The sequence below is a fragment of the Lacerta agilis genome, chromosome 15 (assembly GCF_009819535.1).
Source record: "Lacerta agilis isolate rLacAgi1 chromosome 15, rLacAgi1.pri, whole genome shotgun sequence".
NCBI lineage: Eukaryota > Metazoa > Chordata > Lepidosauria > Squamata > Lacertidae > Lacerta > Lacerta agilis.
The window spans coordinates 3,921,492-3,935,556 of NC_046326.1; the positions used below are offsets into that span (position 1 = coordinate 3,921,492).

General features: G+C 46.5%; 1 protein-coding gene across 2 annotated transcripts in view; it reads right to left on the bottom strand.

Moving 5' to 3' along the window:
• The window catches only part of EBF2 (EBF transcription factor 2), a 257,342-nt gene extending 243,991 nt beyond the window's left edge, over window positions 1-13,351 (bottom strand). Inside the window, exons 1-5 of one of the 2 annotated variants that reach the window (XM_033171853.1) lie at window positions 13,010-13,351; window positions 6,749-6,905; window positions 5,283-5,346; window positions 2,869-2,924; window positions 2,482-2,555 (exon numbers count right to left, since the gene is read on the bottom strand). In XM_033171853.1, the coding sequence (XP_033027744.1) occupies window positions 2,482-2,555; window positions 2,869-2,924; window positions 5,283-5,346; window positions 6,749-6,905; window positions 13,010-13,140 (482 nt within the window). In that variant the 5' untranslated portion in view covers window positions 13,141-13,351. The remainder of the gene's footprint in view (window positions 1-2,481; window positions 2,556-2,868; window positions 2,925-5,282; window positions 5,347-6,748; window positions 6,906-13,009) is intronic. The other variant, XM_033171851.1, reaches the window with a different exon arrangement.
• Between the last annotated feature and the right edge of the window lie 714 nt (window positions 13,352-14,065).

Genomic DNA, 14,065 nt, shown 5'->3' on the forward strand with positions numbered 1-14,065 from the left:
CCTGAACAAAGTGAGTTTAATGTCCAAGTATGTACAAATAAGATTGTGCCGTGAGTCAATTCATCATATTTGCTGCATTAAAGCTGCAGACATTTGCATATGAATAACAAACTCATGCTTAAGAAGAAATTGATTTTCAGATCATGCATACCTGTGTTACAGTGTAAACCTGCTTAGAAGATGCCCCCCAGGTGTGTAGCAGAAGGATGGAATGCTTCTTCTGGTATGGGTGCCTTGCAACCCTCAGATTTCATTAAGTAATTGTATTGCAGACTTTTTTAAAAAAAAAAAATTAAATACCTACTACCCAGTTAATCTGCTGACTGACACACACAAACACAAACACACAAACACACACACACACACACACACACAGACCAGAAGGTTTTCAATTTAATTTAATCAAAGCTAATTGATGAACATGGGACGCGGGTGGCGCTGTGGGTTAAACCACAGAGCCTAGGGCTTGCCAATCAGAAGGTCGGTGGTTCGAATCCCCGTGATGGGGTGAGCTCCTGTTGCTCGGTCCCTGCTCCTGCCCACCTAGCAGTTCGAAAGCACGTCAAGTGCAAGTAGATAAATAGGTACCACTCCGGCGGGAACGGCGTTTCCGTGCGCTGTTCTGGTTCACCAGAAGCAGCTTAGTCATGCTGGCCACATGACCTGGGAAGCTGTACGCCGGCTCCCTTGGCCAATAAAGCAAAATGAGTGCCACCGCAACCCAGAGTGACTGGGACCTAATGGTCAGGGGTCCCTTTTCCTTTACTTAATTGATGAATTGGTTAAAAGTTGCAGCAAAAATGAAAAGGGGGACTAGAAAGCAGGGTTAAAATTTACCAGATAGGTAAGATATACTGTACATACTCACTTGTCTGTAGGTGTGCATCCAAGAATATTCACTCTTTTGATGCATGCTAAGCAGGGCATAGCCACGGGGGAGGGGGGGGAGTTGCCCCCCTAGATCAGGCCACATCCAACTCCCTAGAGACTGTGATCTACTCCCCGTTATTAAAAAAACTGGCAGTGATCTACCCATTGTCATGTAGTAGGGGAGCGTGGTGGATTGCCCAGAGTTGTTGAGCTTTTATTTGTTAACTTTTGGTAAACTTTATTTAATCCCACGATCGATAAGGGTCCCGCAATCTACCAGGATCAGACAGGGATCTACCAGTAGATCGCAATCTGCTGGTTAGACATGCCTGCCCTAGATCAAGTAAAACAATAGAAATACTTAACTACCGGTAACTGACCAGTCACATTGGTCCTGCCCCCACAAGTCCTGTCCCCCCACAAAAATCCTGGTTATGTCCATGATGCTAACCTATACACAGGAGCAAGAGGCAAGGGAAGGGGAAGCTCAGGAAGAACATCTCAGTCCAATCCTAAATGTACATCCCTTTTGAACTCAATGAGGCTTAGCCCCAGGTAAGTGGGTATAGGATTGCAACCTTCAGGGGCTGCATTCAGCGTTCTCTGCTTGCTAACAAAAGGGCAAGTTTTAATGTGCTATAACAGAGGAATCCAGTGCAACAGCAGCACTAGCAGAAGCACGTCGCACAACAGATTGCACAATCCATTGTGTAACTAAGTTATTAACAACCTGCTTATGCATTTACTTGTGCAACACCATTCCGTTGGCATGAGCCATTTCACCAGCAGAACCAATATACCACTAAATGACATTAACACAGCACTACATTGGAAACAGCCCACTCTGTGTGTGTGTGTGTGTGTGTGTGTGTGTGTACGTACACCCATGCAGAATTTTGCAGTGGCAATCTGACAGATTTTCCAGGAAAAATAACAAAAAGTGTCAACTGAAGGAATCTATCAATCGAATTTTCCACTCAGCAATCCTGAAACTGGTTGTGTACCTGTAGACAACCTGTAGATGCACAGCTGGATGCTAAAGATCACTTCAACTACTTTCCTATGTAAGCTTATTTCCATAGAATCCACAGCACAGTCCATGGATGCTGAATGGTAAAGAACACGTTTCATGGAAAAGATTCTACATTCCGTCCCCACTATCTTCAGATGAGGCTGAGTGGGTTGGAGTGGGAGAACCTGTCTGAAGCCCAGGAACAGGGAACCTGAGGTCTCCCAGATGGACTACAGCTCCTATCATCCCATCAGCCCCAGCCAGCAGGGCCAAGAAGTCAGGGGTGATAGGGGCTGTTGTTCTATAGCAACTGAAGGATCACAGGTTAAAAATTTATTTTTGGCTTATATGATCAGGATCTTTCTACAAATAATGCAAACTTTTCACCCCTTTCATTGTGCAAATCACACATTGCACCATTGAAAGGGGGCTGCTTTATTTTAATACATAGATATTTTGCCTTTCTTCCATTATGGAGTTTAAAGTGGAATACATGGGGTTCAGGGGTTCTGTCACTGAGCAGACCCAGACCTGCTTAGCTTCTGCAAGGTGACTGCATATTATGCCCTCAGACACAAAAATAACTGAAGCTGTCTTACCTGCACATAACTTCATGGGTGAGTAAAACTCTGCACATTTCTGGATTCTTGTTTTGTCCTTCATAGGCAATAGGCTATGGAAATGTGAACAAGCATTGAGAGATGGAATTAGTAGTACTAGTAGTATTAGCAGCATGTATTAGTAGTAGTATTATGTTAATTTATTCTTTTAAAAGAAAGGGAGAAAAACAGGTCTGATTATTTAAAGCATTATTTTTTGCACATAGCGGACAATCTATGCATTAAAAAAAATCTCACTAGAAATAGTTTGGATATGAGAAAAACCAACACTTGATTAGGACGCTACAGACATAGCTTTGATTAGTAATAAATTCAAGTAGGTAAGGAAATTCAAGGGCAGGAGACAGAGAATTTGCCTGATCTTACCTGTTTTGTGACTGAGTCAATGAGCCTAACGAAGAGATCTTGTTCAGTTCTGACACCTACAGGGAACATTGAAGAACATGACAGAATAAAAATAAGACAATTCCAAAGGATCAGTTCCCCAAGTCATTAAATCAGGCATGGAGAACCTGTGGCCGTCACAATGCTGGAGGCCTACAATGCCCAACATCCCTGGCCATTGGCCATGCTAGCAAATGAGAGTTTGAGTCCCCAACAACATCTGGAGGGCCCTCAATTCCCCACTCCTGCACTCAAGTCATTCCTGCTCCATTTTCACTTGATGCGTCTTCTGATCCAAACAGCTGCTTCTAGGTTACAGATCCAGATCGATGTATTCAATGGTGCTGAGCTGAAAATTGCTCTTACATTTCCTTCCACCCCCTGGCCATTCCCCACCAATTAATGAGAAATGAAATTGCATTTGAAAATTATCAAAGGGGAGAGAAAATTTCAGTGACATTCTATTGAGTGGAATGCTTACTTCACTTTTGAAGTTACAGGTAGGTAGCCGTGTTGGTCTGCCATAGTCAAAACAAAAAAAAAAAAATCCTTCCAGTAGCACCTTAGAGACCAACAAAGTTTGTTCTTGGTATGAGCTTTTGTGTGCACCCTCTCACTATATATAAGGGTCTGGTGACTTCTGTTTCAGTGTATCTGAAGAAGTGTGCAAGCACACGAAAGCTCATACCAAGAACAAACTTAGTTGGTCTCTATGGTGCTACTGGAAGGAATTTTTTATTTTTTATTTTGTTTTCACTTTTCAAGTGTCCAAGGTGTGCTTGCATTGTTAAAACCGTGTTTATGAAAGACAATCTTACTCGGCTACGAGTAATCAACAAAGAAGAAGAAGAAGAAGAAGAAGAAGAAGAAGAAGAAGAAGAAGAAGAAGAAGGAGAAGAAAGAGTACTGTATCTTTTCTTTCACACTACAAATCATCTCACCAGTGGTCTATACCCTGTAGCCTTCCTATGCTTCAATCAAAGCCCAGAGCGAGACATCATGTGGCAACTCCTCCCATGAGCCTTTAAGGCTGCAGGGTGGGGGGAAGGTTTAGTGGAAAGGAATATATGTCAGGGTTGCCATATTTCAAACAAATTCGCAAGAATATATATGTATGTGAAGTTTTGGAGCTATTTTTAACGAAAATCACCAAAAACAACACTGCCAGCATGGGTTGCCATACGTCTGGATTTTCCCAGATATTTTAGCAATTTCCACCTGGACACTGCTTCTCACTGCAGTATTCCGAGTATGTCTGGGAAATTCCGGACGTATGGGTGTCCCACCTTTGGCCACCTCACAACAATAAGGTAACACCAAAATGCTGACCCAACCAAAATTTGAACGTACCCTGAAAATGAGGCAAAAAATAAAAAATGGAAGGCATTTTTGCAAAGGAAGAAAACTTTCAAGAAACTGAAGGTACAGCACTAGTATTCATTCTCTTCTCTCTTATCTAGTAAAGCTGCCAAAATGAGTGGTGCCCAGGAACAGGCAAGTGTTGGACACACACACCAGTGGACTGGGCAACCTATGGTGCCCTAACATGAACATTTCTTAGCAACCTCAAAAGGAGTTGATTAAACAGCTTATCACACTTATTCACACCACCAGCCCAATGTGCTTTATGGAACGGTCAGTCTTTTAATGAACCCACAAAACTTGAATTGCGGAGTTGGAAGGGATCCCCAGGGGTCATCTAGCCCACCCCCTGCTCTGCAGGAATTCTCAACATGCAGTTCCCCACCCAATTTGAAACCATACCAGACCCTGCTTAGTTTTACAAATGTGCTAGCAGTTTTATTTCACTATATACCGAGAGCCAGTGTGGTATAGTGGCTGGAGTGCTGGATACTCCCCCACCTGGGCCATGAAGAATTCTGGGGATTTGTTTTGGCGAAGGAAGCATCAAAACTGGATTGAAATAGGCACTGGTCTCAAGGAGCACATCATGCACTTCTATTTTGCCCTGCTGCTACTCCAGATTAAACAGGCTTCAGTAGTTTAAAAAATGAAATGAAATGAAATGAGACCTACCAAACCTATTTACTGGAGATGGACATTTTTTTCAATTTTTTAAAGAAATGAATTAAAAGAAGCAGTTTCCCATTGAATATATGCATCGGGTTTTGGTCCCATGTTGCCTTTTCTGGTCATATGAGTTTGTGAGGTTTTTGAAACCATTACTGACCTGTCAATCGTATTTACCTGTGGCAGAACTGGGACCAGCATGCAAACTAGGATCAGTTATTTCTCTTTCGGACTGACTTCAACATGGAGGTGGGGATAAAATTTCTGATTTTAGCTTTAATCGAGACATTATCCCGTTAGAACAAGAGTTCCCCAAATACTGTACTCTGATCGCTCTTTCTGAACCGCAGAGGGAGGAGACTCACCGTTACTGTAAAGAAGCTGCAGTTTGTAGTGGGTTCCATTATTGGTTTTTTCGTTGCCTTGTTCCTGCCGAGAAGGGAGAGAGAAGTGATTCAAATAGGGTTGCCGGCGCAATATCCCATTTATTTTTATTCAGGAGCAAGTCCCACTGAGTTCAAGTACGTGTGCATAGGGCGTCAGGTCTGGGTTAGCAGGAAAGTGTTTTACTGGCGCAAATGAACCTTGTGCTGGTCGAGCTGATCCGTGGTTTACTCGGAAGTCAGTCTCATTGTCCTTCCAAGTAAAAGTGCCCAAGATTTGCCCCCTTCCTCGCCCCTTCTCCTTAAATGCTACAGAAAAGGAGAATTTGATGTGGAGAACTTTTGCACACCGGAGAGCTGCTCGGACATTTCCCTATTGCCTTGATCCGGGACGGAATTTTTGCCTCTAAAATTTGACGCCAATAGACTGTATAGTTTAGTTTCGCTAAAATAAGTGTGTGTTTTAAACCGCGACTGATGGAGACGTGATGTTGCCTCCTGGACCTGCGATCCGGGAGGATGGAGCTTTGGAGACAGAAATTTCAGCAGAGGGTTCATTTCGGTCTTTCCAGCACTTGACCTGGAAAAAGACGGGGGGGGGAGGGCCCAGCCCCAGAGAGAAGTGCTTGGGAAGGAAGGAGGACTTAACATCTTATTTTAAAATTACGTCAGCAGCAGTCACCTACTGGACCAGAGAAGATCTCATCGGTTAATGATATGCAGTATAACTCGACAAACAAAACGCAGGGCGCTAGTTTTAAACGTGGCATATGCCCAGTAGCCGTGGGGAGCATCAGCTTCGCCAAAGTTAAGGACTTCTAAGTCCTGTGAGGAATCGCGTAAAGAACGCAGTTCTTAAGCAAGCTTATGAGAGAGTAAGGCCAATGGCGCACTTTTCAACAAGGTTAGGCGCATGCTGCAGAAGTGCTTGACTCTGGCAGGATCGCGGACCGCTTTGCAGGAAGGCTTCAAAGACTTGCAGGGAGTGAAACTGACAAGCCTCTGAACCCAGATGAAATCAACCAGCAAGGCAAGCTCCAAGGAAGTTCTCTTGAGCTGGTAGTAATGAACGGGAGCTGCACTTGCGGGGCTCAGGTGTATTTCAATCGGCGCTTTGCGCAGGAGAACCTCCTGGCAGTGGGTTGCGCCTTTTGAACTGCAGGGAGAAATTGATAAATCAGTCCTTGCCAAGAAGATTCAGTTCCTAGAAATTAGTAGGAGCTGCTTTTGCTGCTGATTTTTAAAGGGCAATCCGAGGATGCTTGAGTGTGCAGCTGAGTGCTATTTCACAAGCCCCAATTCTAGCGATCGTTTTCTTAGAAGTCTCAGCTTGATTTATCTTTTTTTAAAAAATTGCGCTAGCGCTAAGGAGCGAGACACAAGTGGGATGAAGTGGAGGGTTTTGGGGGGTGGGGTGGGGGTCAGAGAGAGCCTAATAAAAGCCTTACTTTGTCGTTTTCCACGAAGTCCACAAACGCCGTCCGCTCGATCTCCACGGGCTGCCCTTGCCGGTCGTAAAGCGCCAAGACGAAGTGGAAAAAATTTGACTTTCTCAAGTTGGAGGGCGGCTGTTTTTCGAAGTGGGCTCGCGACAAAGCCACGCCGCTGAGAAAGAAAAGAAAGGAAAAAAGGAGGGAGAGAAGTGGAATGAATGAGCAAATGTGAACGGAAGTAAAATAGGCGCCGCGTCTGAGCGCGATCCTATGCCTGCGCCCGGTGGGCCTACCAACGCAGCGCGCATCCGAGTTCAACGTTGGTTTGCACTCCTCGATACACGCTTCCTAGGAGCAAGCCCCGCTGAATTCAGTGGGACTTCCTTCCAACAGTAGGTAGGCATGCACAGGATTGCCACTGAGAGTTTCCGAGTCAAACACGGATCGGATCCGGCTGTTACTTTCATTTCCGCATACTCATTCACATACACACACAGAGAGAGAGACGGACGAGTTTTGTGACACTTTAAAAACCAACAGGTTTCTTCGGCCAGAAAGCTAAAGTTCTTTTCATCAAATGCAAGGACTCTTTCCTCTTCCTCTATTTCCAAATTATTTTAGCCCGGTTGCTAACCGCTAATATGTGCCTGACACAAAGAAAGCAAACACTGCAGGCGTCTGATGGATCGGGGACTCTAAGGTTTCTGCCTCAAGAAATATTTGACAGGGCCTTTCAGGTGTCACAATGTTGTTATTTATTTATTTATTTATTTACTTTTGGTAGTGGGCACAGAGGGGAGGGGAGGGGGGAGCAGCGCTAGGAGAAAGAGACCCAATAGACGATTCACCTGCAAGAAGCCTCAGATTCTAGCACTGTTGGCTTGAGATGGCCCAACCAATATTCTGCTTCCCGTGCCTTGGAGGCAGAATATCCCCCACATTTTATCATTGTAATATATGCAAGACAAAATTCAAATAAATCAGAATAAACCGAGCTGTTTTCCTTTTGCTAATCTTTAACGCGGCAAACCCCCCACCCCCAAAAAACACCTCAAAACAACTATTGCAGGGACCGGGCCGCCTCCCCCTTGTCTAACAGTAAGGCCGGCTCCGTCTGATGACTTTCATTCACATCTTCGGCGCTAACATTTTCTATCATTAATTTGGGGGAAGCTGGAAGATTTCGATCCTTGGGGTACTTGAGGGGGGGGGTTGTGGTGTTTGTGTTTTTAAAAAGATATCCTGGTGATTTACCAGTACTAAACAGCAGCTCCGGAGCTAGAAATCTCCGATTCAGTTTCGTTTCTTGGGTGCTAGCAACCTTCAAACATACGCAAATCCGTTCATTTCTCCCTCTCAACAGCCTGGTCTTGTTAGGAAGCAAGGTCCATTGAGAAATAGCCCAGGGCAAAAGAGCTGCCTCTAAGCGTTCCCAACCACCAAAGGTCCCTGTTCGCTTTAGACCCGATCCAGCTCGCCAACCCCGACGCCTGAGGCTCAGTGGACTACTTTTAAGTTGCTGGTCCCGGGAGGAGATGAGGAAAGGCTCTGTCTTGTTAAACAGCAGCGAAGCGACTTCTGTGCGCTTCCCGTTAAGGACCCAATTCGGATCAATGAATGGTGATCAATGCGAGGGGGCTCCCCTCCCCTTCTATATGGCTACCCCGTTTCGAAACGCATCGCTTAGGGGCGGTGCGGCGGGAGGAGGACAGTGTAGCACTGAACAGGGAAAGTTCATCGATTTCGGAGAAACTGCGAAAGGAAGTCTTCGCTTAAGCCCGGGGCGTCGATAGTGTCAATGGCGCGGTTTGCAATTTCCTAATTGCCAATGCAATCCGGCGCAGAGTCGTTCGGAAATTTAGTCCTGCTGTTTTAATGGAGGCTTGCAGCCAGGTAAGCGCTTTGCTGTCCAAAACTGCCCTCTTGGCAGCCCCAGACCTCTCAACGAATTTAGTGAAAAGCAAGTCTCAAAGCTTTTAGCGGATTCTGAACTCTTTTAGGTAGAGTCGTGCGGCGGAGGGCGGGTGGCGATGAGAGCAGGAAGTGGAGTGTATCCGAGACAATGCGCATACCTGTCTCCTTTACAACCTCCCTGATTTCGGAGGAGGGACCGCTGAACAGGACGAAACTTCCAAGACAAGGCAGGCCCATCCAACAGTCAAGGCGTTTAGGATTGGTGGCTCACTCACTGACCAGTGAACAAGCGAAGGGAAATACTACACGGCCCTGCGCGTGTTCAGCAGATGTAGGCTAGGCTCCTTCACTGGAATAGATTCTCACTTGATCCAATCCGTTTCTCCGCTTACACGTAAATTCATCGGAATTAAGTTTGCATAGGATCGTATATTTGACTCCCCCTCCTCCCTCCAAATCCCTTTTTTCTTGCACGGATTTTATGCATATCTTCCTACCGCTTTAAATAGCCCCCGCTGCCTGTTGTTAAGTGTGCAAAACAATAGGAGTTGAGCATTGACTTTTGACTACGGCCTGCTGCCTGCTTCGCTCTCCTGCCTTGTTTTATGAAGGTTTACTTTAAATCTCACGGATCCCACTGGGACTTCCTCCCATGTTAACTTCGCAATCCTAGACATGTCTGCTCAGAAGTAAGTCCCATTGGTTTAATGGGATTCGCTCGCAGGTAAATGTATATAGGATTGCAGCCTGAGGGTGCGGGCAGTCTTACCGGTTCAAGATTACCTGTTCTAGGCCCGTTTACTTTGGGGAGAAGCTCCATTAGATCCCGTGGGGCTTATTTCCCAGTAAATATGCAAAAGGTCGGGTCTGAAGAACGGTCAACGCTACAGCGTTTTAAAAAACATAATTCTGATAATTTCACTAAAAGCAAAAGGATTTGTTTCCAGGAAGTTTGTTCAGGATTGGGGCAGCCTGTTTATTCTTTGCCAGGAAATGGCGGGAAACAACTTTCCAACCATGTATTGAAAACCAAGAATTAATTTCTGTTTACCCCGCTTTAAATCCCCGAATTTACCCCGGATTGCTCTATCACAACGCTGAGGAAAATGGGGAGACACTTGCGACTGTTTGAAGATCCAAAAATCCTACTTTATTTTCTAGGAAAGTAATTGCCTAACTAACCTCACTTCCTCGAATAAATCCCAGAAAGTTTAATGGGACTTCCTGCTAATTTAAACATGCGTCTAAGAGCATTGGAAAGGCATTTAAAATTCTATTTCCCTTTTTAAAAAAACCTTTCCATTGAATTTAGTTAACTCCGTCTGGACAAGAGGAGTTTTATTTCCTCAACGGAGTTTGAAAAGTTTGGGGAGGTTGTTTGTTTTTGCGCCTCCAGGTGGGAAGACCTGTTAGAACAATCAGAGGGGGGAAACCTCCCCCAGCGAAAGCCGATCCTGCCCGCTTTCTTCACAGCAGAGGGAGGCGACGGCCCTGGAGAGAAGATGGATGTTTATTTTCTCTCTCTAGCAGGATAGACTTAATTCTCCCTGCGTTCCAGTTCAGCCCGGAAGATCCTGTCCTCTGCCTAGGAACAGAAACTTTTCTTCCTCCTAGAGCCCAGCACAGTTCTGACCCGTCTCCGATTTCCTCCTCTGCAGATTCCAGATCTATTGGGAAATTGATTTAGGAAGGAAATCCACCTAGCAAAGCTATGATCCTGCAGGTTAGCGTTGATGCGCGTTAGGTAAAAAGTCCCGTCAAACTCCAGAGGCGGCCGCCCTGTTGAAGAAGCGCGTGCGGGTTTGCCGCGTTACAAAGTCTTCCAAACACGCGCGCAAGTTCTACCTAGGTTGATCTAAACGGATCGGTGTCAGTGGAAGCTGCTCCCGGCAATCACCTTTTGCATGAGAGTCTTGTCAGGTTCAGGGCCACGACTTCAACCTCACGAAAAACCCCAATGCGAACAAAAAAGTCTCAGCTTACTTCAAACCGGTGCCTTCCTTGTCGGGCAGGTGTTGCTGGAACCGCTGGAACTTATTTGCAAGGACGTGTTTCCAGGATCCGCGTGCTGGTTTTCATCCTCTCCCGTTTTTCTTAGAAAGCAAATCTATCGCACGGAGGTAGCAGCTGGTGTCTCGGTTCCTAATGCCAAGAGCCAGAAGGAGCCGCGGGGTTGATCTCTGTCTTTGGAGAGGAGTTTTAGACCTTCCTCGGGCTGCGATCCTCCTCCAGCACTCTTTTCGATAAGTCTCAGAGTTCAACGGAAATTACTTCTGTGTAAGCCCCCATTAGGTTTGGGCTAGGATATTTATGCCTGTAATATATCCGGAGCGCAGCTGGCCGATTAAAGCGCGGCGGAGTCTGGGCGACGATGGAGTTTGCTCCTGCGCCGGTGACTTTCCCTTTCGGAAACTGAGCTTTAAAGCCTCTGGATTCTCTCGGCTTTAATCAGCTTCCCTTTCTGAAGGCCGTGAAGCTCAGTTTAAAGCCACGAAAGATCCGCGGCTCTTTTAAAGCCTGGAATCCATAGTGATTTCTCTCCTGTCACCCTTCCTCGACGTTTCCTTCTGTGGATCTTTTCGGGTCAAGAGCATTTGGGACCGCTCGGTCTTAAATCCCATTTGTTACGTGACTCGGAATTAAAAGTTGGTCTGCCTTGCACAGAGTGTGTGCTAAGTGAGATCAATGGTCCGTTTTAGGACACAGATTTCTTTGAAACTCCCGTCGCTATATATGCATTGTTATTATTTAGCGGAGTTTACTTTCAGGAGAGCTACACCCCATCACAAATCCATTGTCGCTCCATTGACTGGAATGTCATTTCCTGCCTAGTTATATATTATATATTTATGGCACCTCATCTTAAGCTTGCTTGCTCCGAAGTAAATCCCATCGACTTCAATTAGATTTACAGCGCAACCCTAACCCTACCTACTCAGTAGTTAAGTACTAGTGAATTCAAAGTGGGTTTACTCTCGGGTAAGTGGAGTTAGGATTGCACCCTTAAAATATGTTTAGGATCGCAGCCCCGCTCGCTTTAAATCCGCTTCACTTCGGCTCAACTACTCTGTAGCTATCAGATTATTGTTAATTTTTCCCAGATTAAGTTATTAGATTTGCTTGCAACCCTGTCGCCCGCCCCCGACATTTTAAGGCTGCAATCCTGCCCCAAATTACTTCAAAGCAAGCCCCACTGAAATCTACATTTGAGTAGACATGGTTAAAATTGCGCTGTAAAGTGGGATGCGTAGTGCCCCGACCCCCCCCCTAACATTTTAGCATCCGGGCTTTGAAGTGTGGCGTAAATTTAAAAGGCGGTGTTGTTTTTTTACTTAAACTGAGTCATGGAGCTCCAGGCTGGGAGAACCTGGAGAAGATACTCTGCATTAACATCTGCAAGTTCCTCCATCCTTCATGGGCTTATGCTGAAAGCTGATTTCAGACGAGTGTATGAACTGCGATGGCGACAGGGCAAGATTTTGGGGTCAGAGGTCTAGGCCCCCCCCCCCACTCCGCCGATTAAGCGTGGGGCTAGCTCACCTCACTGAAGTAGAATAGTAGAAATACTTTATTGTCACTGTACCACATGTTTACAGTGAGATTAAAGCAATGCACATTCTCAGCTCAAAGTTGGGGTGGTGCATAATGAGCGCCCTAAGTCCAGCAGCGCTATCTGAAAATCAGAACGGTGGATTCACCGCCTGCATCAATGGTTCTCCTGTCTGCAGGCGGAAAAGCATCCTGGCCATAGACTGGGTTGTGGCGGTGGCAGGATTGCAGCCTAAAATCACCTAACAGCATTTAAATTGCAGAAGAACAGAACAGCATCCCTGTAAGTGTCTACAAACATGTCCCATGGTGCCTGTTCCTTAAACGGGGGGGTGGGGTGGGGGCTAACAAACAGCACGATCCTTGGAATGTAAGTAAGCCGCTGAAGTACTCGGAAGTAAGCCGCTGAAGCTCAATTCATCTTCTTTTCGGAGGAGCCGAAGACTTCAATGGAACAAAGTCCACTGAACTCAATGGCACTTGCTTTCCGGTAAGACATCGCTGGGATTTCACAGTTAAAGAGGCTCCCACCCTCGCAAAAAATGATATTGCACTGATTCTGCCCTCACCAGCGGAAAGGCCGTAGCTTTGGAGCATGCGAGATTCTCCCCAGCTGGTCCTGGTTATCACGACTGCATTAAAACGTAAATAAATAAACTGGAATCGCCTGGATCACAGCAAGAGCCTCCCGCGGTTCCAGAGTCACTGCGGATCGTTAACGGATTATTTGGAGAGAACTACGAGGAGCAAAGGAAATAATCGTCGCGATCATCACTTTTTTCTTTTGCAAGACTCAAGGTTTCGTCTACTTACCTTTGAGCGGCGACGTTAGCGTCCACCACGCCGACATTCCTGACCCAGGACCGGACAGGATCCATCTCCGAGCCCAGCACCTTGTCTTTCAGGATGGGTCCTCTTCCTAAAGTATCTTGGATCCCAAACATTGGAAAAGTTTATTCCAAAACACAAACCAAAACAACGGTCCCCCCCCTCCCCCGCAACGCGCGCTCCCTTTTCCGGACGAAGCTGAAACTTCAAAACCAGGAGACGCAGAAATCCCAAGAAGTTCGCCTTAGCGGGCTCCTTCCGTCTTTAAGGAGGACCTGGGGCTGCTGCTATGACACTTTAAGAAGAGAAAGGGAATAAAAGAATGATGGAGGGGGTGTTGCGCGAGTTTTCCGTCCCTCTCTCGCTTCTCGCAAATCGAAGTTGTTGCTGCGCAGATCAGCCCCTTCCGAGGCTGGCGATCATCTTTCGAAGAAGAGGAAAACGCAGGACAGCGCAGTCCTTTGCTCAGCCTCAAGGATCACCTGCTCGGCGGAGACACCAGGATCGCATCGACGGCTCCCTAATCCACGAGGAAAAAGAGGAAGGGGAAGAAAAGTGGGCGGGGAGGGAGGAAAAAAAAGAAAAGAAAAGAAGCCGGGGATCAATGGGGAAAAGAAAAGGACGCGCGGCGACGCAGCTCAAGAGAGTCTGATGACACCCTCCGAACCAGGCAAAGCGCGGCTGGTTTTCGGTGCCCAGTTCCCCATGAATGGGTTACAGCGCGGCGAGGAGAACGTCCTAGGAAAAGGGGAGGAGCGCGCTGCCAAATAAGGCGCCTCTATTTGCATAGTGTCGCCCCATTGGACGAGAAGGGGAGACTCGGTCTCCAAACTGATACACGCGGGCGGCGGCGGCTTACAAGGAGCGGGGAATTAAAACAACAACAACTGGTGGGCGGGGCGCGGGAACCTCGCGGGGAGACGGAGCAGGGCAAGGCAGCTTTCTAAGGAAGGCGAGTAAGTTGCTTAGCAAATACTTTGTATTCGGCTTGTTAACCTCTGGTTCTGGAAGAAGAGGACCGAGATCAGCTTCCTTCGCGGC